At 45.0% G+C, this 23,239-nt stretch overlaps 1 protein-coding gene across 1 annotated transcript in view; it reads left to right on the forward strand.

Moving 5' to 3' along the window:
- LOC148532407 (tetratricopeptide repeat protein 41-like) overlaps positions 1-22,973 on the forward strand; it is a 144,948-nt gene extending 121,975 nt beyond the window's left edge. The window contains exons 13-15 of the mRNA XM_088467853.1: positions 8,103-8,236; positions 11,522-11,645; positions 21,882-22,973. Of these exons, the coding sequence (XP_088323979.1) occupies positions 8,103-8,236; positions 11,522-11,645; positions 21,882-22,482 (859 nt within the window). The 3' untranslated portion in view covers positions 22,483-22,973. The remainder of the gene's footprint in view (positions 1-8,102; positions 8,237-11,521; positions 11,646-21,881) is intronic.
- The last annotated feature ends 266 nt before the right edge of the window (positions 22,974-23,239 follow it).

Consider the following 23,239-nt stretch of genomic DNA (forward strand, 5'->3'; position numbering starts at 1 on the left):
AATGCGCTAATTAGTTCGCAAAGACAAGTCACAATTGAAAGTAATAAAAATGCGCTAATTAGTTCGCAAATACAAGTTAAAAAAACGCAGCAAAAATAAACACAGATTTCGGATTTGGAAAAACAAAGGTTACATGTGTAAGGCCAACCAAAGTTGCGTAAAGACAAACAAGAACATTTACAAAACAATTTAACAAATGAACTTACCAAGAGATAATATATAAGAATCCGGATCAAAAGGTCTTTGGGGCAGAGCCAAAATAAAACCTAAGAGAGATGAAATGACGGAAACCAAAAATGAGAAAAATCTTAAACAGAAGGAGACACAAATTGACCCAAAGTTAGACTTCCCAAAACTTACCAAAACTGGAAACGACCAAAAAAATTACAACCGAAAAAAAACGAACGGAAATCAAAAAACGAATATATCCAAAAAAACTACTTCCAAAAACGCAAACTCCTACACCAGCCAACAATCAACTCCAACCAACGTAACCTCCAACATTCAAAAAACGCCACCTCGAATCAAGACGCCCCAAGCCATAAATAGTGTTTCGTTTCCCGCACAAATTAAGGAGGGATCATAGGAATGCACAATCAATGATGTGGCCGCAAAATAAGGACGCATGTATAAATACGTCACGAGACAAAAAAAACATTCTGGTGTATTTCTTGTTTGGAGCTCAGACATGGCTACAGACCAGGGAAACAATGGACAACAGTCTGGCGGTAAGTATTTCAGGCATTTTGACTCAATGATTAATTAGAAACATAATATTGTGCAAGTTGTGAAGTTGAGAATTCTCCAAATTTACCCAAATAGGTGAGGAGGATAACATGGAAGAGGCTGCTGGGCCCAGTATTCCGGGCAAAGCTGCCAAAAAGAAAAGGCAGCCACAATTCACAAGAAAGGAGATGTAGTTTTTGATTCAGAAGTGTGTGGACATCCTGCCACAGGCAGACAGGAATATGAGTTCAAGCCAGAAGTGGAGAATGTGGGAAGAGGTAGCCGTTGAGGTCAATAGGGTGGGTGATTATGTCCGTCTAGCCCGGGATGTCAAACGGCGGTAAGTAAACACTTGACCACCCTAAAACAAAAAACAAAATAAAATAAAAAATAATGGTTCCTTTTTCACCCACAGATGAGGCGACTTCAAATATCGCCTGAAACAAAAAATGGCGGACAGGGCTAGGCATGCAAGGGGGACAGGTGGAGGTCCCACCCCTGTGTCATTGGAGTTGACTGATTTAGAAGAGCTTGCACAGGGGTGTGTGCAGGCTGTGGAGGTGTTTGGCGTGTCCAACATGGATACGGACATGCCAGACTTTGCGGCTCCTCATGTTGTCCCAGGTAAATATTGTGATGTCACCAACTCTGAAATGTTAGTGTGCCAATATGTAGATTCTAATGTGAGTCTTTTCTCATTTTTCCAACAGAGACACAGGCGGATGAGTCTGCTCCAGAGGGGAGCCTTGGCCGCAGAATTTCGTCAGGCTCTGCAGGGGATGAACCAGTACATGCGGCTGAGGACCCTGCAGAAGCCAGTCCTGGGCAATCCCCCTCGCAGGCAGTTTCCCTCCTCACAGAACTCAATTTTAAATCGGATTTCCATACAGAGATTCTGCAGAGGATGGACGCGAGTCTGGTACGGGTGGCTGAGGCCCTGGAGCAAAATGCTGCGGCCAACGTGACCATTGGTCAGGCCCTGGCGGAAAATACCAGGGCCAACATCTGCATCGCCAATGCCCTGGAGCAGCTCGTTCGCCAGCACATGGTGGAGCCGACCTCCCTTCCTGCCGGAACATCAGGATCCTCCACCTCGGGCACAACATCAGCCAATCCTCCAAATGTGCCTAGCCCTGTGGCTAGTCCAGAGGCCACAACATCTGCCTCTGGACAGGCCAGCCCGATGACATCCCGGACCCGGTCTCGCGCCCTCCCTCCCCCAGCCAAACGGCCGAAAAAACGGTGACAGCATTGGCTACTTTTCCCACACTCCTTCTGTGCTTGCCTCATATTCCTTTCTGGCCAAAACTTCCCTCTCCTTTCTTATGAATTGTTTATAATTTTTGCATTTACGTTTAACAACAATTTATTGTTTGCACAATTAATAAATATTGTGGAATGAACACTGCCAAAAATATTTTGGTTAAATATGTGCATTAATTTTTTTGGGGATACCAATAAATTTACATCAAATGTACGACTTTGTATTCTGACATTATTGTAAAAATGGGTTACATTTAATCCGGGCCCACAAGTCAACAACGTTCAACCTAAAAAATTACACATTTGAAAAAAAGGGCTCGTTAAGGAACGTTTAAAACATTACCTAAGGAGGAAAAATCACCTTGCAAACACAAAATGAGGCACTAAACCTAAACATGATGACATTATTGTTACAATAGTCCAAAAACAACACATTGCGGCCAAAATACACCACCACAAATGTACGCTAATTGATTGTGTAATCCAGACATTAGCAGCTATGATTTCCACCTGCGTTCGGTTTTGTGCTATCCAAAAAAACTGCTTTCAAAACACATACCAAGCCGGTTTTCAATCCAACACTAATTGATTTTCTGACAAGCCGTGATTAATCGATGCAACATCGTGGAGTGCCGGGACGGAGGAGAAGGCCATCGCCACTGTGGTCGAGTTATCCAGCCCCTAAGCTGATGCGAGCATTTTGAAGGGAAAGTGACGTATGAGTTGGTACGAACACATTTGACGTTCGCATTTGTTAATGTATGTACGCCCAAAAAACGCCTCGCCACGCCTGCGTTTTTCCATCTCCTCCCCCGTCAACACCCAAAAACGCCCTGTTCTGTCAATCACATTTGACATGTCACTTCCTGTACGATATTTGACGAACGAGACAAAATAAGCTCGCAATCTGCCATACGCACATGCGCAGTGTAACACCGGCGCATGCGCGGTTAGTCAACATCGGAACGCAACGAGCGTACTGCTGTTAACGAGCGGCTCTGAATCAGGGCCACGGTAATGCAGCATCGGATAATCTGCGTATCATCAGCCGACTGCAGTGACTTATGGTGTCCCGCAGCCAGCCGCCGCAGTTTAGAGGAAGAGGCTGGGAAATCTCCATCAGCCGACGGAGATTCTGGCTTCTTCCCTCCCCCGTAACGGCAGCGACATGCCTCCATTTCGGAAAACAGAGGGCATTGCTGCCCCCTCCCCGCCCACAAACGGCAGCAGACTGTCAATCACTGTCAATATTCACAGCATATACATTCAATTAATCCGTGAATAGTTATTTTGTATCTGTATGGGACACTTGCAATTTGAGCCACCACTGTATACCTACTTAGTATCCTTTTTCACTGTCTTAATATTTTTGTGCAGGCATCTATAATATAGAACTGAGATTCATTGTGGTGTGTTTATTAGAACCATGTTGCAATAACAGGTGTACTGTTTGTGCTCAGTATACTTGGTTGCTATATAGGATCATAAACCTACTTGATATCTAGTACTGTAATACAAATGACTTGTTTTTAATAAATTCATGTGATGAATATATTTATGTGTATATGTATGTTGTTTTGACAGGGACACACCAGCACATATAATTTATATACAAGACAGACAGACAGACACACTGTATATAAGCCCCACCCTCCACTTACCTGGCTTCTAAAAGGGTAGAGAAGATAGGAAGCAGGCTCTCCTGCACTCTGGAGCACTCCTCACCTCTGCCCTCTCTGCCTCTCTCCTCACTGGGGACCTCATTCAGAGCCGCTCGCAAAATGCGAGAGCTCGCTCTGAATGAGGGTGGCCGCTTCTATGTTCAGAGCCGGCCTCCTGGCCGCTTGCTAGGCTGTGGGTGACCACCCACAGCTTTAGCGAGCTGCCAGGTTGATGGTCGCGATAGTCAAGACCATCGCGACCTTCGGGGCTTTGCGATGACACCCTTGTGGTAGGGTCTTGTCTACCGCAAGCCCCAGTGAGCTTTCGGCTCTATTAGAGCCGGAAGCTCACCACTGACATCACGAGTGATGTCAGTGGGGCCGCCCCCAAACGGCAGGCGTTCCGCCGGGAACGCCTCCGTTTGGCCTGCCACCCCCCCACCCCGCCTACAAAACGGTGCGAGCTGTCGATCACCATCGACAGCCGACCCTTTTGTAGTGAGCCCCGGAACGAGAGAATTTCTCTCTCGCTCCAGAGCTTGCGCTCGCGCATTGCGGCCGCTGCGCATGCGCAGGGCCTCAACATCGACCCACTTGCGAGTGCATAGGCGCTTGCGAGCGGGTCTGAATGAGCGGGTCAGCTCCTCTTCCCTGACAGTCTCCCCGAGAAGCCCCACCCCCTTTTTCCACTTTTCAACCTCTAGAGTTCCTGGGAAAGGAAACCTGGCTCCCCATTGGTCGACAGTGATCATTTCTTAGTAGTTTAGCCTCTGCAACTCAGATCTCTCTAGCAGTGTGGCTGGGAAGCCGCTCGTCAGAGCTGAAGCACCATCTGCCTGACAGTACTCCCACAGCCAGACGGCCATGGAATACTAACATTGTACTGGCCCAGGGGGGGGAAGTCCGGCCCAGTGCGCCACTGGTGCTCGCAGATCCAAGCAAGTGCATACAAAAATCCTTCGATAATCGACCATCTGAGTAACCCTATGGTCACGCAGAATGGCCATGGGAACTGAGGCGCTGCGTATAGAATCGCAGATATAGGCAGATGCACGCCCCGAAACCAGTCACGACACACCCAGTTTTTGCTGCCACTCCCTGTCACTTCCCACAAAATGGCCCCTGTCAATCACTTGCGGGTGCGCATTGCGGCTAAGACGCATGCACGGTCGGCCGATAATCGCTCTACTGCGTAAATTTTGCCATTGCGTACATATCTGAATCAGGCACACAGCTCAAAAGGTTCTTGGTTGGCTCATCTGCTGCTGGTGGTGATCACTAGTCAGTAAGGGAGCAGTGAGGTAAGGGCTAAAAATAAGAAAAGAATTTACAAGAGAACAAATATATCAACACATTTTTTTTTGCAAAATTAGCGCAAGTTCGGATTTCTCTTATTGGCTATCCAAAACATGTGAGAGCCAGATAGCCAATAAGATGCTGTTTACCAAACCGCTCATCTCTAATATATATTAAAAAGTAGCATTAATTCCTTCTTAACGGAGCCCAAATCTAACCGTTCCTCTTCCACAAACTACAAATCTTTTGCTGGGTGAAATCTCTATGTCAAAAACATATCTGAGCGCAGCAGTACGCTTGTAAGTCATCTGGTGATAAACAATAATAGGACAACTGTCTGGTTGGGGGTAGACACCTGCTACAGTTTTGAAAGATGTATGGAAACACAACCAATCTGTTTTACTTGATGAATGATAATAAACCCTCAGAATGAATGGAGGCTGTGTCAGTCCCTGTGGCACAGAAGGGATAAGTTATGCTGTAGCTGTTATACAGCTGCTCTGTGGTACATTGTTACTACTTACTATTCCCATAAGCTGGGAGCCTGTTGTACTACACACACATACATACACACACACACATACACACACACACACACATACAGTACACATGAGCCATTTCCCACTGTCCCAGGTAGGGGAAGGAAGGAGTCAGAACTGTTCACACGTAACTCTGATGGATGGCTCCCATCCCCATCCAATCACAACCTCAGGTCTGAAACACGGAAGAATGACAACTTTATGCAACCAGCTACCAGCTCACTTCAACCACTGTACATCTTTGATGAGGCATGAACACCCAAGTACACTATATAATATATACCCTGTATAATGTACATACTTTGTACATTCTTTGTTTATTCTTCTTCATTTATATAGTACCAATATTTGCTGCAGAGAATATGTAATAGTCTGTTGCTTTAATACCACTTTTCCAAATACAATCCTCTACTTACTATAACTCATTATGGGGCTCATTTAGAGGTTCACAGAAATGTGCTGACAACATACCTAAGGAAAAGAGGCGCACACAAAAATAAAGAGCTCAAAAACAGTAGCATGCTGTTCCCCCAAGCTGCAGCACGATGGACATGCTGCAGCCGTTTGGGGGCGGAGCAGGGGCATGGTTGGCCTGCATTTTTGGAGATTTCTGGAAGTGCTGGGGCCAGGATCTACTCCATCCCACACAGACTACCTGATCCAGGCTGAGCAGGTACGTTGCCCATACTGAGTAGGCTTGAGTTTACTTAGATGGGGGAGATCACTGCAGTCATTGCAACCGATGGTCACACTTGTGATCCGATGCTGCATCTTCGGATGCAACACTCAGATTGCAGATGCTGACAGAAGGCTTCTATTTCCTACAGGTGACTCCTGCTGTAATAGAATATTGGACGGTGTTGCACAGTTGCTTAAATGCGGCTGTGCAATTTCATCTATCTCTGATTCAGGCCCAGTGTAAGGTACTGTTCTCAGTACTAGTTTTAAAGACATAGGTGTCAATCCTATTCCATGCGATGTCCTCGCGGGTGCGAGTCATCGCGACAATGGGCGTGCTTGACGACAGCCCGCGTTGCTTAAGTTCTCACAGCCCCATGGGGCTCCAAACAAAATTAAATTAATTTGAGCTCAGAGCGGGGCATGAATGGTGCGAGGTGCCGGTTCGTTGCCAGCGTATTAAAGCCGTTGCAAAGGCAACTCGCACCCTTCGCATGGAATAGGATTGACCCCATAGAGTCAGGTCTGACAGTCCATTTATTGCGCAACAGCTCTTTAAAACTTGGCCTATGGTTCCTCCTATTAAGATTTTGTAGTACCTGAAAGATACAGACCTGATCCCGAGGTGGGCACTGATGCGGCTGAGTCTTTTGGCGGTTGCCCGTCTGCGAATTTATGCAAATGTTCATATCTGATACACATTCGTGCGTATGAAGGTTTACGGAGTTTTGCACATGCTTAGTACCAAAATATCGCTCAACGATGTGAACATTAGCATTTCGTGTGACTCTGAATCAGTCCCAGAATGTGAAACTCCTAGCTTAATCTCCTTCACCTACTGTAAGTAAGTCTATATGCTTTTGCTCAGAGACTGGGTGGCTCTTCCATTAAGATAAAGCCTGTGAACCCTGGACTTGATTCAGGTTGAATCACAAGGCTACATCATACTTGCCGACAATCAGCTCCAGCCTTCCGGGAGAGAGCTGATTGTCGGCTAATAGCGGGGGCGGGGCCGGCCATTGGGGGCGGAGCCATTTTGGGTCACACTGGGGGCGGAGCCGCACGATTGGGTCATCGTGACTCCGCCCCCTCTTCACAATGCCGTGATTTTCGGCATTGTGAAGCAGGGGGCGGGGCCATGATGACGCGATTCTGCGCGAATCGCGTCACCGGGCCCCCCGCTGCGGGGATTTGTGTTTTTCAGGGGGGAGGTGGGGAGGGTGTGAGACTTCCGGGAGGCTTGCCTGCCTTTCTGGGGGGCCGGGAGCGGCACCCGAAAATCGGGAGGCTCCTGGCCAAATCGGGAGGGTAGGCAAGCCTGGGCTACATTCGCACGCAGATAGCTGATGTTTGCATTCTGCGCATGCGTATAAGACGCAGTGCGTGTGCGCGAACCGGCCACTGCGGTCGGGAAGCGATCGCAGTGAGCACGCAAAGTCTTCACAAAGTGATTGACAGAAAGTGACCGTTTGAGGGTGGTGAAGGGGGGGTGGTCAGAGAAATGCAGGCGTGTCTGGGCATTTAAACGGTGTTACAGGGGAGTGTATAATTAAGCCCCTGCGATAGCATACACTGGCTGGTGACAGGAAGTTTAGCAGTTTATGTGGTAGGGTCAGGTCAACCACAACTGTGCAGATGGTTCCGATGTTGCTGATGTTTTTGCTGACTTGCGGATGCATGTCATGGGAAGTGGGCGGCTTTATACAGTGGTGGGCGTCTTGGTATAGAGCTGCGGTTGCCATGTCATTGCATTCATTAGCATATTCTCACAGCGAGCGTGGTGCGAGTGAACGCAGCTTTGAGAACCAACCTGAATCCGGCCCTCTGTCTGTGTAAAGGTAACTTGTTTTTAGAATGCTTGCCATAATAGCCAGCACTGAAGTATCTTAGCCCCATTTCATGACTTATCTAATGCTTTTTAATGTGCTTGTCTTTTCAGTTCCCAAAGGTTACATGCACTTGAATACTACAAGAGTGTTATAAAAATCAAAGAAGACACTGAAAAATATTCCCCATCCCTGGAAATTAGACAGAATCTCAGATTAAGTCTCAGCAATACGTTGCTTAAGGCAGGTAATGCTAATGAATACAGAATACATTATGTATAATGTGATTCTGGGCCTTGTGTTCCTGGATTAGCATTTATTTTCTGCTGGAAATAATAAAAAACAAGTAATTCTCACCAGAAAATAAACTCTACAGAACGCAATGTCCTAAGAATGCCAGGGTAGAATGTTCTCCGAGGCTTTTGTCTAATGTTGCATTGGAATTCTAGCTGGTAGGAAACAGATCTTAAGAAACTTATGCAAAATGTAAGTTGTGATAGATCTGGGTTAATCATTTCTGGAGAGTGCTACTTAACTTATAATTGTTGTGTAATGAATCACAGCATGTTTATTATAAAGAACACATGCAAAAAAGAATTACACCAGATATCCTCACTGTTGCCAACCTTCACTGCACACTCACACTTTACAATATAAAGTGTCAAGGGAGGCTATCAGGAAAGATATATATTTTTATATTGTTTATATCTTTATAGCTTTTAAATATAGTGTATGGTTAACAACATCAAAATTAAATGCAATGTTATTTTATTCTTTTTCTTAGTTCAGGTGACAGCACCATAATAAGTACTGTAACACGGAGTGTAGAAATAAGGGCCCTCATTCAGAGCCGTTCGCTATTTGCGGTCGTTCGTTTAAAAACAAGGGGTGGCTATTCAAATGATCCGTACGCACATTGCAGTCTGTTCACACCTCTAAGTCTGAACGAACGAGCAAAACATACGCTCGTTTATTTGTTAAAAACGCCCCCTGGCCGCACGCATCCTACGTCATGTCCGCTATTTATTAGATTAATCGAGTACATCGACCAGCGTATGAACTGCTCGCTATTCTTGTGGTTGGTGTTTGCTACCACAAATTTGCGAGCAGTTCTGGCTCTAAAATAACCCAGTGACGTGGTCAATGACGCTGCTGTTTTAAATATACACACCCATAAAACGCCCGTTTTGACCTTTAAGCACGCCTGCGTTCGGATCTCCACTCCCCATTTTCAAGCACCTTCCCCTGTTACCACCCACATACGCCTCATTCTGTCACTCAAAATAGCAGGCACTCGCTATATAGCGTACAAAGGATTTTCGGCCGCACTGGCTGGTTCGCGCATGCGTACTAAAAAGCGTACGCATGCGCAGATGTGCAAACATCGCTCGGAACGAGCGTACTGCCGCTAACGAGCGGCTCTGAATGAGGGCCAAGGACTCTAGACAGACAGGTACTCGGTAAAGCAGTGTATTTAATGGCAGCAGACACTGCACTTTAGCATACATAGGCTTAGGCCTGGACACACAGGCACATCACATAAATAAATAAATTAAAGTAAATGTCCCAGCACTCCCAGTGCTTAATGGTAAGTCTGCTGCAATGGCCTGCAGCCACAATCTGCCATGCTCAATGTGCCATGATTCTAGAACAGACAAACCCATCAGTCCCTGGCAATAAAAAAACTTTGGCCTACTAAACTGACCGCTAGCTGGCGTCAGTGCCAAGAGCATTGGGTGGATGAGTGTTTTAAGCTCTTCCTGTTCTCCAGTGATGATCCGAGCTGGGTGTTTGCAAGCCAGATAACCCGAAGTTCCACACCTCCACTGCTACTGCAGAATGCACAGGCTTCACTCTAGCCTCCCTTGAAGGGAGCTGATCCCACAGGAATGTGGGCAATTCAGGTGAAAGACAACCCCTCTCACCACAGTTCCATATATCATATAGGGGCATATGAAATTATAAAGGCATATTGGATACACTGGGGCATATTGGCTATATAACTGGATTGAGGCTACATGAACATATTGGGTCTGATCTAGATTTGGACACTTTTTCCGTAAAATATGTAGGCATAAAATGTGCCCAAATAAGATACAATTTCCAGAGCTAGATGTGCGTATCTCAAGATGTGTGTAGCATACATATGTGTCCTCATACAACTAGTCTCAATACACAATGCAGCCGGAGACGAGAGTGAGCCATGACTGAGCGTGAATCTGTACAAGGGAACTTGATGTGAAAAAAGCCACGACCGCTGCATTTGAGCTAAAAAAGGCGCTTGCCGCAAGCCAAGTTGCACAGAACCTGGCTCATCGAGAAGAGCTGTTTGGCGTGACAGCGGCAGTAGTGGATGAGGACACATCTGTATGTGCTACGTTTACGTCAACGGAAAGGACATGCCATATGTGAACATTTTAAGTGTGTCAATATGTAGAATATCAACATTTTAACCATGTTGACAAAGTAAAATTTTACATTCTGCTGTCAACATTATGACTGTATAGTCATTGTTCACTTGCTGACTGTATACCTGTTACAGGTGGTCTGATACAGATATTAATTGTTTTGTGAGACCATGATTGTTAAATATTTCCATTTTTGTTCTGTGAGCACCATAATGCAATATCAAATTAATGTAGCAGTGTGCTTTTTACTATTATATATAATTTTTGCTCCATGTTCATTTATCTGTTTTGAGCTAATTGAAGGATACATGAACTTTTCATGCCACTCTAAATTAACATTTGTTTTTGATCTTTGTTTTAAAAAAAAACATGTTGGCAGACTGTCACTCTGCTGAGGATCACTGTACTAGGGATGGCCATCGGTGGGGTGGCAATCGATGGTTTCCATCAATGGGCCCATCGGTGATTACCATCGATGGCACACAAACTATCTATGATGAACCATCTATGGTTTGCACCTCCTCGATGGACCCTCAGCTGTTGGCTCACTCGAAAAGTGAGCAGGATCCTGGAAGGGGTACAAACCTCCAGGGCATTCAGAAAGAGTATGTAAGTATGTGATAAATGTAGTCAGAAGATGACTGCTCTTGGCCTCCGTGTGTGTTTGCTTATTTTACAGCCGCACATTCAGGCTATAGTAGAGCCAGAAATCATCCACATATGTGTCCAAATTGACTTATTATTCCATTGCTTGAGCGCCATATGTAGCAAATGCATCTTCCTGTGCTAGGCACAATGACGTAAAAGCACTCCGGAGAATGCTCCAGTCAGCGGCTTTCTAAGCTGCAAGGTGCTATTCCATTCCAGGCATCCTACATGCCCAATACAGGTGCCGTGGGGTAGCGACTGTGCTTCCCTCTATGCGCTGCAACCTGGTGCTGGCACTGCTCACCCATCGGTAATTACAGCCCTGCTATTGGGCAGTGTGATAGGGGTTTGGCATGTCCTGGCTATGAACCCCTAACAATAATGTGTGTTTTGTTATAACCCATGATGAGATTTGCACAAAATTCCCTTTCTAATAAATTATTTTATGTTTCTGTTTGTGTAAACTATTTGAACAGGAAAGCTGCTATGTCACAATGATTTGGGAAACAGTAAAGAGGCTGTAGAAATGCTTCAGAGATGCCTTGACATCAGAACCAGCATTGTTGGTCTTGATCATCCGTTGAGCTGTGAAGTTCAATTGTAAGTCTTGTATTTTACATCATCCAAGGTGCAGCTGATGTATGTATATATGTATGTATGTATGTGATCACATGATTAGAAGGTTTAGATAGGAACACTACATGCGGTTTTATTTGCAGCTTTTACATGGGATGAGCGAGAGGCTTGTATTCTTCTCTGCAAATTAAGGAAGACATTTCTTAGGAACTACAAACAAAAAAGTAATTCATGCAAAGAAATTAAGGCCCTCATTCAGAGCCGTACGCTCTGAGCAGAGCGCACGCTCTGAATGAGGGCCGGGCTCCATTTTCATGGAGCGTCCTCCTGGACGCTCGTATAGCTGTGGGTCACCACCCACAGGCTATACGAGCGTGCTTTGTGATGGCCGCGATGGTCGAGACCATCGCGACCATCGAAATTGCGAGCCGGAGCCTGCGGTTGAGGTTTTCAACCGCAAGCTCCGGAGTGATTTTGGCTCTATCAGAGCCAAAATCACTCCCACTGACATCACTAGTGATGTCAGTGGGCCGGCTTCTGACGGGAGGCGTTCCCGTGGGAACGCCCCCGTCAGGGAGGCACGCCCCCGGCACACCCACCAAAGGGGGCGTGCTGTCAATCAACATTGACAGCACGCCCCCTTTGATCGGACACAACGAGCGAAGGACTTTCCTTCGCTCGTCGCGTCTGGCGCATGCGCACGACGGAGCTCCCTCCGTCGTGCGCATGCTCAGTGCATAACATCGACCCACTTGCGAGCGGACAGCCGCTCGCGAGTGGGTCTGAATCAGGCCCTAAGTTATAAACGGATTCAAAGTAAAATGAGTGCTTGGACTTTGGTACATAGGTTACAAAACACACACTTGGAGACTGTTCCATTAAACTTTGGACCTGATTCAGAGCCGCTCGTAAGCGGCCACTCGTTCGTTCCAAGCGATGTTTGCCCAACTGCGCATGCGTACGGATCGTAATACGCATGCGCGAACCAGTCAGTGCGGCCGAAAATCGTTTGTTCGCTAAATAGCGAATGCCTGCTATTTTGAGTGACAGGAGGAGGCGTATGTGGGTGGTAACAGGGGAAGGTGCTTGAAAACGGGGAGTGGAGATCCGAATGCAGGCGTCCTTAACGGTCAAAATGGGCGTTTTATGAGTGTGCATAATTAATACAGCAGCGTCATTGACCACGTCACTGGGTTATTTTATAGTCAGAACTGCTCGCAAGATTGTGGTAGGAAAAACCAACCACAAGAATAGCGAGCAGTTCATACGCTGGTCGATGTACTCGATTAATCTAATAAATAGCGGACATGACGTAGGATGCGAGCGGCCAGGGGGCGTAGTTATCCAAAAAACGACCGCAAGATTTGTTCGCTCGTTCAGACATGGAGGCGTGAACAGACCGCAAAGAGCGAACAGTTCATTTGAATAGCCACCCCCTTTTCCTGAACGACCGCAAGATTTGTTCGCTCGTTCAGACATGGAGGCGTGAACAGACCGCAAATAGCGTCCTGGTCTGAATCAGGCCCTTTGTCTTTGTTGCATTTCAAAGAGTCCACATGCAACTATGTACTCAAGTATAGTAGTCCTGTACCATGTATGTTTTTCCTTTTTGATTTTACCACCCTTCACTTAATTAGCAAATATTGGGCCTGATTCACTACGGATCACTATTGCGATCGCAGCTGCGATTACGCAAGCAGATCTGCTGTGAAAATATGCTAATGTTTGCAATCGCAAAGCCAGCATATAGACGCCCACTACCACTATCTCACATCTGTATGACCTCGCATACCTGCGTATACATCAGTACCATCGAGTAACATCGGCCCCTCAAGCACAATTACAGCAGGTCTGACCTTACTCAGAAATTGCTTATTTCGTCGCACGCAATGAGTACTCAAGCTGTGTATGCCGTCACAGTGGCTAATTTATGCACAACCAGGAAATGGCGTTCAAACGAACAGGCACGTCTGCGTTTCTACAACCACTCCCCCGTCACCACCCCCAAACTCTGACGTCCCGTCCCCCGATCTGCGATGGTTTTGTATCTACGTAGGTGATCGCAGTGCAATCCCAATGCCAACTCATGTACGCAGTATGCACCATCAGCCGATCTGTGTACGCTGTTGCAGTTGCGATCCGTAATGAATCTGGCCCATTGTTCTTTGTCCAAAACAGGTGAAGCATAAGCTAAAATTAAGTGTAGCAAAAGAGAGAGACATAAAAAAACACACTACAATGCACAGTACAATGGAAAAGTTACATAAATAACAATGACTTTTTTGAGTATATTATACTAAAAATAGCCGGGCAGATTCAGTTACAGATGTGTCCCCATACATACTGTATAACCTCCTTGCGCGTTAAACAGCCCTTCTAGCTGCCATGGCGTGACTCGGTAGCATCGAGCGTCTTTCTGTGTGACTTTTACCCTTCAAATGCATCTAGTTCGTACAGCGATTTGAATAGGACACACGCAGTTTATGATGATTAAAATGATATGCAGCATGCCTATATTCTATATGAGACTGCATATTCACACACAGAATATAGGCATGCTGCATATCATTTTAATCAGCAGATGCTACTTGTGTGTCCTATTCGCATCGCTGTGCAAATTAAACGCATTCAAATGGAAAAATTTGCACAGAATAATGCACGATGCTACCAAGTCACACGGCACTCACGCATTATGTGTAACGCAACTTGTAGCGTACGGAGTATAGATGTATGTGGACACATCAGTACATTAAAACAAATTACTATCCTACAGAAATGGCTTTCTTCGAATCCCCCTTCACAGGAGCGTTTTAAGAGAGGAGGCTCCGTTTGGGCCCCCTCATGCAGCAGGCTGAGCACAGTAGTTTCTGACTTAATGCCGAACGAAGGTAAGCCGGGCAGCGGGCGCTGACAGCCACGGGGGGGAGGGTTAGGTTAGGGGCTCCCAGGAGGGACTAGGGTTAGGCACCCCCTGGGAGGGTTAGGGTTAGGCTATGGGAAGGGGGGTTAGGCACCCCCGGGGGGAGGTTAGGGTTAGGCACCCCCCCAGGAGGGTTAGGTTTAGGCTGCGGGGAAGCGGGGTTAGGTTTAGGCACTTACAGGGGAGATTAGGGTTAGGCACTTGGGGGGAGGTTAGGGATAGGCACCCCTAAGGGAGGGTTAGGGGGGGAGAAGGTTAGTAATAGTAAAAAAACTTACCTGACGAGATCTTCTGTTATAAATATTGAACTGTTAAATCTGCATTACATTCTGTCTTATATTTTGAACAACTTAAGGCTCTTCTAGTTATTGAAAAAGATTGTTGAAAAGTTTCACAAAAAATGTGATCTACTCTTAAACTATCTCCTACAATCTCTGTCCACATTATGAAATACTTTGTGGTCCCTGCAGCGCAACCTCTCTTGATACTTAAGTAAACCCCATACTTTACCCTTCTTCATCGTATCTAAATAAAGTATTATGTTTCACCATACAGAACCCCATGATTAAACTCGCCCCCCTCTTCCGCCGCTACCCTCTTTGGCCCTCATTCAGAGCCGTACGCTCTGAGCAGAGCGCACGCTCTGCATGAGGGCCGGGCTCATTTTTCATGGAGCGTCCTCCTGGACGCTCGTATAGCTGTGGGTCACCACCCACAGGCTATACGAGCGTGCATTTTGATGGCCGCGATGGTCGTGACCATCGCGACCATCGAAATTGCGAGCCGGAGCCTGCGGTTGAGGTTTTCAACCGCAAGCTCCGGAGTGATTTTGGCTCTATCAGAGCCAAAATCACTCCCACTGACATCACTAGTGATGTCAGTGGGCCGGCTTCTGACGGGAGGCGTTCCCGTGGGAACGCCCCCGTCAGGGAGGCACGCCCCCGGCACGCCCACCAAAGGGGGCGTGCTGTCAATCAACATTGACAGCACGCCCCCTTTGATCGGACACAACGAGCGAAGGAAAGTCCTTCGCTCGTCGTGTCTGGCGCATGCGCACGACGGAGCTCCCTCCGTCGTGCGCATGCTCAGTGCAGACCATCGACCCACTTGCGAGCGTACAGCCGCTCGCGAGTGGGTCTGAATCAGGCCCTTTGTCTTCCCCATTATGCTCCTTGTATATGCTTTTGTATTTACATAACACTGTATCTCCTATCCTGTATATCTGCATACTTTGCTTGCATTCTTTATGCCAATAACAACTGTTTAAAAACAGACATGAAAGTATTCTTGAGAATAACTTAAAAAAATATTTGTTAGTTAAATACATACAGACTGCTAATTAAATGTATATTTGAAATAATGTTTGCACCCTTATAACATGAACAATATACGTTTATACGTACAAAAATTTAAACTAAAAAACCTTTAGAAAAAGTCTCATAACCACATAATATATTATTTTTATACATAGTATCCCCATTTAAAAACCCTGTGTGTCTGAAGTACAATTATTAAACTAAGGAATAAGAAATACAGGTGGATGTAGCCTCGACATCACTGATATCCTTTTCAGGACACTCAACAAAAGAAGTTGCTGCAGTTCTAAAACATTTTGAATCATTTGAGGAAAAACTTTTTTTTTGATAAATACATTAAACAGGAAAATTATCATACACCATACTGTGGAGCTCATTCAGAGTCGGTCGTGAGCGCTGAGCCACCCACAGCGCATGCGCGAGACCCAGCTAACGACGGGCGCTCCATCGTTAGGGGTCTCGTAGCAGACGGGACGAGCTGTCGATGTCGAGTGACGGCTCGCTCCGTTTGCTGGGCGGGCCAGGGGGTGTGCCCGGCCAAACGGAGGCGTTCCAGTTGAAACGCTTGCCGTTTGGGGGCGGCACCACTGACATCATTGCTGATGTCAGTGGGGAACTTCCTACTCGAACAGAGCAGGAAGCTCCCTGGGACTTACGAGTGCCCAGACCCTACCCTAGGGTCTGGTCGTAAGCCCCGATGGTCGTTAGAGCTGTGGGTGTTAACCCACAGCTTAACGATCGACAAGGAGGCGGCCGTTCAGGATGCAAGCGGCCGCCCTGATTCAGAGCGACCGCTTGCATCTAACGACCGCCTCTGAAAGAGGCCCTGTGTCCCTAAAGCATGGTAGCACAGTGGTTTACATTGCGGCCTCACAGCAATGGTGTCATGATTTCAATTCCAACCAGGGCCTAGCTGTGTGGAGTGTGCATAGGACACTCTCACAGCAAATGGGTACTGATAGGTTAATTGACTTCTATATATATTAAAAATACATAGCTAATTAGAAGGGAATTAAAAATAATTAATAAGCGTGCCCCCAAAATAGGTTTTCTATTTGTTTTTGCTTCCTTGCAAAACAGCCTCTTGTTGGGGTATCCTTAGAAAATGTAAAGCAGGTATGGTAAGATCCATTGGGATGTAGAGATGGAGTAATGTGGATAGAGAAGCCATTTGGGGAGAAATACAAAAATAATATAAGAAACACCTACAGTTCAAATGTGCATAAAACTTAAAGTAACAAAAGTTATTAAGTACCTAAAAGCTAGTAAGTGGTCAGCCTGTGCTCACTTCGCCTCCTATCACTGGTGCTCGATGGAGCCGGGACAGACCACCACCAATTATTATATAGATATGCAGCCAATGTGAAGTCTACAGTTTAAACTTTAAAATGTAATATATTTGATTTGTTATTTAGTTATACTGTATAGCTGCATGTTTTGATTAGTCATTTTGGTGCAAACATATATATTACATGAATGCATGAGTAACTCAGTGTAAGACTGAATAACGCTTGAGCATTGTATACTAACAACTGGTGAAACGGAAATCTAGAAGGTTCGTGGATCTCATACCTGTGTTCTACATTCCATTGTTATAAATAGCACATTTCTCGCAAACAATCTCTACAAGTGAGTTACTTGACATTTGTAAAGTCCAGGCCATGTGTATATTGGAATGGTGCAATTATGAGATTTTGCTTAGCAATAGAAGGGGAGATGTATCAAACCTTGGAGAGAGATAAAGTGGAGAGAGATGAAGTACCAACCAATCAGCTCCTAACTGCCATTTTACAGGATTTGTTTGAAAAATTACAGAAGCTGATTACTTGGTACTTCATCTCTCTCCAAGGACTGATACATCTACTCCAAACTCTGCTAAGTCAGTTATTCATATATACTGTATGCGTACTGTGCAGGGCCGTAACTGGGGTGGTGCCTGCGGCCGGTGCGCCCACACAGAGCACACATGCCCTGTGGGCGGAAGCCAGTCGCCTCCACCAGCGATCACTCCCTCTAGCTCGCCTTTTATTCTACCGCGGCCACCCCCTGCAATGTATAACATCTGTAATACACATTACAATGGGCAGTGCTGCAGCTGCCTGCCCCCTGACCTTTGCCCCCTCCCCTGTCTGCTGTAGTGTCTTCAAGGACTGGGAGAGACGTCATGACGTCTCCCCCAATCTAGTCCAGTGCCCTGCGCCGAGGAGCCGTTCCTTCAGAATTGGGCTGCAGCCTAGTCAGTGCAGAGGAGGCGGCACAGGCGGGGACAGAGACTGGTGCTTCCCCTAGCTCCTACAGTGATGCTCTGGAGCTGTACAGGTAAGTGCTGAGAAACCTGGGGAGGGAGCGCTTTGTACTGTGTGGCTTAATGTGTAAGTGTGTAAGGAGGTGGTGGGGTGTGCTGTGTGGCATAATGTGTAATAAGGGAATTTGTACTGTGTGGCGTAATGTGTAAGCAGGGAATTTGTACTGTGTGGCGTAATGTGTAATAGGGGAATTTGTACTGTGTGGCATAATGTGTAATGGGGGGAATTTGTACTGTGTGGCGTAATGGGGGAATTTGTACTGTGTGGCATAATGTGTGAAGGGGGGAATTTGTACTGTGTGGCATAATGTGTAATGGGGGGAATTTGTATTGTGTGGCATGTGTAATGGGGGAATTCGTACTGTGTGGCATAATGTGTAATGGGGGAATTCGTACTGTGTGGAATGTGTAATGGGGGAATTTCTACTGTGTGGCATAATGTGTAATGGGGGGAATTTGTACTGTGTGGCATAATGTGTAATGGGGGAATTTGTACTGTGTGGCATAATGTGTAATGGGGGGAATTCGTACTGTGTGGGATGTGTAATGGGGGAATTTGTACTGTGTGGTCATAATGTGTAATGGTGGGAATTTGTACTGTGTGGCATAATGTGTAATGGGGGGAATTTGTACTGTGTGGCGTAATGTGTAAGAAGGGAATTTGTACTGTGTGGCATGTGTAATGGTGGGAATTTGTACTGTGTGGCATGTGTAAGAAGGGAATTCTTACTGTGTGGCATAATGTGTAATGGGGGAATTTGTACTGTGTGGCATAATGTGTAAGAAGGGAATTTGTACTGTGTGGCATAATGTGTAATGGTGGGAATTTGTACTGTGTGGCATGTGTAATGGGGGGAATTCATACTGTGTGGCAGGTGTAATGACTCAATTTGTACTGTGTGGCATAATGTGTAAAAAGGGAATTTGTACTGTGTGGCGTAATGTGTAATGGGGGGAATTTGTACTGTGTGGCATAATGTGTAATGGGGGAATTTGTACTGTGTGGCGTAATGTGGGGAATTTGTACTGTGTGGCATAATGTGGAATGGGGGGAATTTGTACTGTGTGGCATAATGTGTAATGGGGGAATTTGTACTGTGTGGCATAATGTGAAATAGGGGGAATTTGTACTGTGTGGCATAATGTGTAATGGGGGGAATTTGTGCTGTGTGGCATAATGTGTAATGAGGGAATTTGTACTGTGTGGCATAATGTGTAATGGGGGGAATTCGTACTGTGTGGCATAATGTGTAATGGGGGAATTTGTACCGTGTGGCATAATGTGTAATGGGGGAATTCGTACTGTGTGGCGTAATGTGTAATGGGGGAATTCGTACTGTGTGGAATTGTAATGGGGGAATTTCTACTGTGTGGCATAATGTGTAATGGGGGGAATTTGTACTGTGTGGCATAATGTATAATGGGGGGAATTTGTACTGTGTGGCATAATGTGTAATGGGGGGAATTCGTACTGTGTGGCGTAATGTGTAAGAAGGGAATTTGTACTGTGTGGCATGTGTAATGGTGGGAATTTGTACTGTGTGGCATGTGTAAGAAGGGAATTCTTACTGTGTGGCATAATGTGTAATGGGGGAATTTGTACTGTGTGGCATAATGTGTAAGCAGGGAATTTGTACTGTGTGGCATAATGTGTAATGGTGGGAATTTGTACTGTGTGGCATGTGTAATGGTGGGAATTTGTACTGTGTGGCATGTGTAATGGGGGAATCTGTACTGTGTGGTCATAATGTGTAATGGGGGGAATTTGTACTGTGGCATAATGTGTAATGGGGGGAATTTGTACTGTGTGGCATAATGTGTAATGGGGGGAATTTGTACTGTGTGGCATGTGTAATGGGGGGAATTTATACTGTGTGGCATGTGTAATGGGGGGAATTTGTACGGTGTGGCATGTGTAATGGGGGAATTTGTACTGTGTGGCATGTGTAATGGGGGAATTTGTACTGTGTGGCATAATGTGTAATGGGGGGAATTTGTACTGTGTGGCATGTGTAATGGGGGAATTTGTACTGTGTGGCATGTGTAATGGGGAAATTTGTACTGTGTGGCATGTGTAATGGGGGAATTTGTACTGCGTGGCAAAATGTGTAATGGGGGGAATTTGTACTGAGTGGCATAATGTGTAAGGGTCACTACTACACTTTAGTGTAATGTGTATAAGGGACACTAGTATGTAGTGTAATGTGAATAAGGGGCACTAGGGTACTATAGTGTGGCCACTCCCTCTCCCTATGAGACCATGCCCCTTTTTTGGCCTGTGCGCCCTGTGCGCCTGCGGTGAGCACTGTCCCTGTTTATGTTGGGGGGAGCACCAAAGCTCTTTCTGGCACACGGCACCAAAATGTCTAGTTATGGCTATGGTACTATGTAAGAGCACACTAGCCAGTTTATATATCTCCTGCCTGGCTGCAAGTACCCTATACAGTTTGTGAAGTACAGGCAGCTAAAAGCACTAAAAAAAAACCCAAATATTCAACGTCCCAAATCTGTCTATAGTTGTTGTTGCTTATAAGCTGTTGCAGCTACTTGTTATCACTACTTGGAGCCAGAAATATTTCTCTAGACATATTGCAGATTGAAGCTGGTTATCTCTGTGAGCAACACCACATTTGCACCAGTTTTTTTACACTTCAATGTGTAGTTGCACATATACGGAGCAAATCTAAACTATTATTACCTTTTAAATTACACTAATTAAACTATGTTTTTTTTCCTCATTTGTTTGCTTACAATTATATACTGTAGCAAGTTTTATTTAACTTTTTAGATCGCCTCCTCTGGTTTTTATATTCTTCGTAAGATATAAACATTTTACTTTGAGCGTTTTGTTCCACTGTAAGATTTGATCATTATTTAGAGTGCATTATATTCGCTGTAGTTTATTTCAGTTAAGTCTGCTCATCGCTTACAGCCATCTTGTTGAGTAAAACAATATTTAGCTTACAAATTCAGGTGAAACGCTGTACCTTGTGTCTTTCTGATGTCATCATTTCTTATTGAAATCATAACATGAATTTTCACAAATAATTTTGGTTCAGTACACAAATCACTGCCTCCAATGTAATCCATACTTATCCACTCTCCCTGATACAGTAGCAACTTTCCTGACTCTCTGAAGAGTCTAGGGGGCAAATTTACTAAAGTGAGAGTTTTTAGAAGTGGAGATGTTGCCCATAGCAACCAATCAGATTCTAGCCACTATCTTCTAGAAGGTGCTAGTTAAATGTTAAGTAGAATATGGTTGCTATGGGAACATCTCCACTTCTAAAAACTCTCACTTTAGTAAATATACCCCTAGCAATATCCCTTATTGCACCTTACAACCATTGTGAAGCTGTTATATAAAAAAAAGACATATAAGAATCATTAGCAAATTTCTCTGCATTGGTTATAAGGCACAATGATCCCTATGGCTACATGCATTTTCTGAAATGTTTGTTTTCATCAACAAGTAGATCTTACTAACTGCTTTGGGGCTCATTTACATTTAGATGGAAATCAGTTTATGACATACCTCTCAGATGTAGCAGTACACGCCTACTTTTCCGCCACGCTCATAGGTGTTGCTTAAACAATCTCCCTTAAATGCTTTTTCAAAAGTAGGCAAATACTGTATGCTTTAATCTTGTTCATTAACTGGTGAGCTGGATAAAGCATTGTATTATATCATGTGTATTTCTTATTTTCTTAATGCTTAGCTCACTGAAGGAGTTCAAAAGCAACAGAAACAAAGTGCCAGTACTTTTCGGAGTTGAAAACCAGCCCAGAAATACAAGTGCAATTGCCCACAGGAGATGTTTTAATGTTCAGCCAACATTAGTCCACCTTGATACCGAATTTCTCAGAAAACCCCCTGAGGCTTCAAACTCCTTAATTGACAATGGATCAGATTACTTTTTATTGAAGCGCAGTATCAGGAGAGCACACACTGCCCACACAATCCTTCCTAAGAACCAAAAACTAAAGAATAATGAAGAGGAAGAATACTTGTGGCAACGAGACACTAATTCAGAAACAGCCTTAATGTGCCCAATATCAAAATGTATTGGAAAAAGGCCTGCTTCAGGGACAAGCTGCTTGACAAGTACCCTATACTCTTGCCCAGGAAGTGTGTGTCAGACATCTATGTCAGGCCCCCTCAGTGATATTTTATCTTTAGTTTCTCTTAATCGACCATTGTCAAAATCTGAACGTTGCAAATTAGTACATCAGTCTGCCTGGTACCACGTCCCTGGACGTTATCCAACGTCTCAGACCCCTTTTCCACCCAAGAGACATCAGGTGCGCAAAGAGATCTAACTTTGCTGGACAAACTATTTCAAGTAAAAAGTAACAGGGAATTTGAATTCACACACACACACTGACAACTTTTATGGGATGGGTATGGGATGCCGGCACTCAGGATCCCGGAGGTGAGAATCCCCACACTGGCATCCCGACAGGGTTAGAATACCGACACTTGTCGGTCAGTATTCTAACCCTCCCACCCTAACCCTCCTTCCCCCGTGCCTAACCTAACCTCCCCCTCCCCGCACTTTAAACCTAACCCTCCCCGCTTAGTGCCTAACCCTAATCCTCCCCCCAACCCCCGCTACATACCTTCGGGTTTCCGGTGGTCGGAATGCCAGCACCGGGATTCTGACAAGTGTCGGGATTCCGGCGCCGGTATTCTGAGCGCTGGAATCCCTGCGATCGAAATATATAAATATATTATACCAAGGACTACATAGCAAATCAACTGGCTTTCTTTAAAATATTTTCTTCAGTTATTATTTATTATTTTTTTGATTGTATAGCATAGATGTAATAATTTTTTTTTTAAATTGGCTTGTTTTAATAAAAAATATTCCTAGATTTGTTGGCTATAAAATGTTTGTTTTCTACATAATTCTGCTTAACTTTGCGGTTACTTTGCACAAAATAAACTTTATTACAGTTTAAAAAGTCTTTTCCATGAAAATACTACTTTTAAAAAACATGCTTTTAAAATCAATAACACATTTTTATTTTATTATTTACAATGACATGTGACAGGTTAGAATGTATCAAACTATAA

This window comes from Taudactylus pleione, unplaced genomic scaffold (assembly GCF_031769625.1).
Source record: "Taudactylus pleione unplaced genomic scaffold, aTauple2 ptg000077l, whole genome shotgun sequence".
NCBI lineage: Eukaryota > Metazoa > Chordata > Amphibia > Anura > Myobatrachidae > Taudactylus > Taudactylus pleione.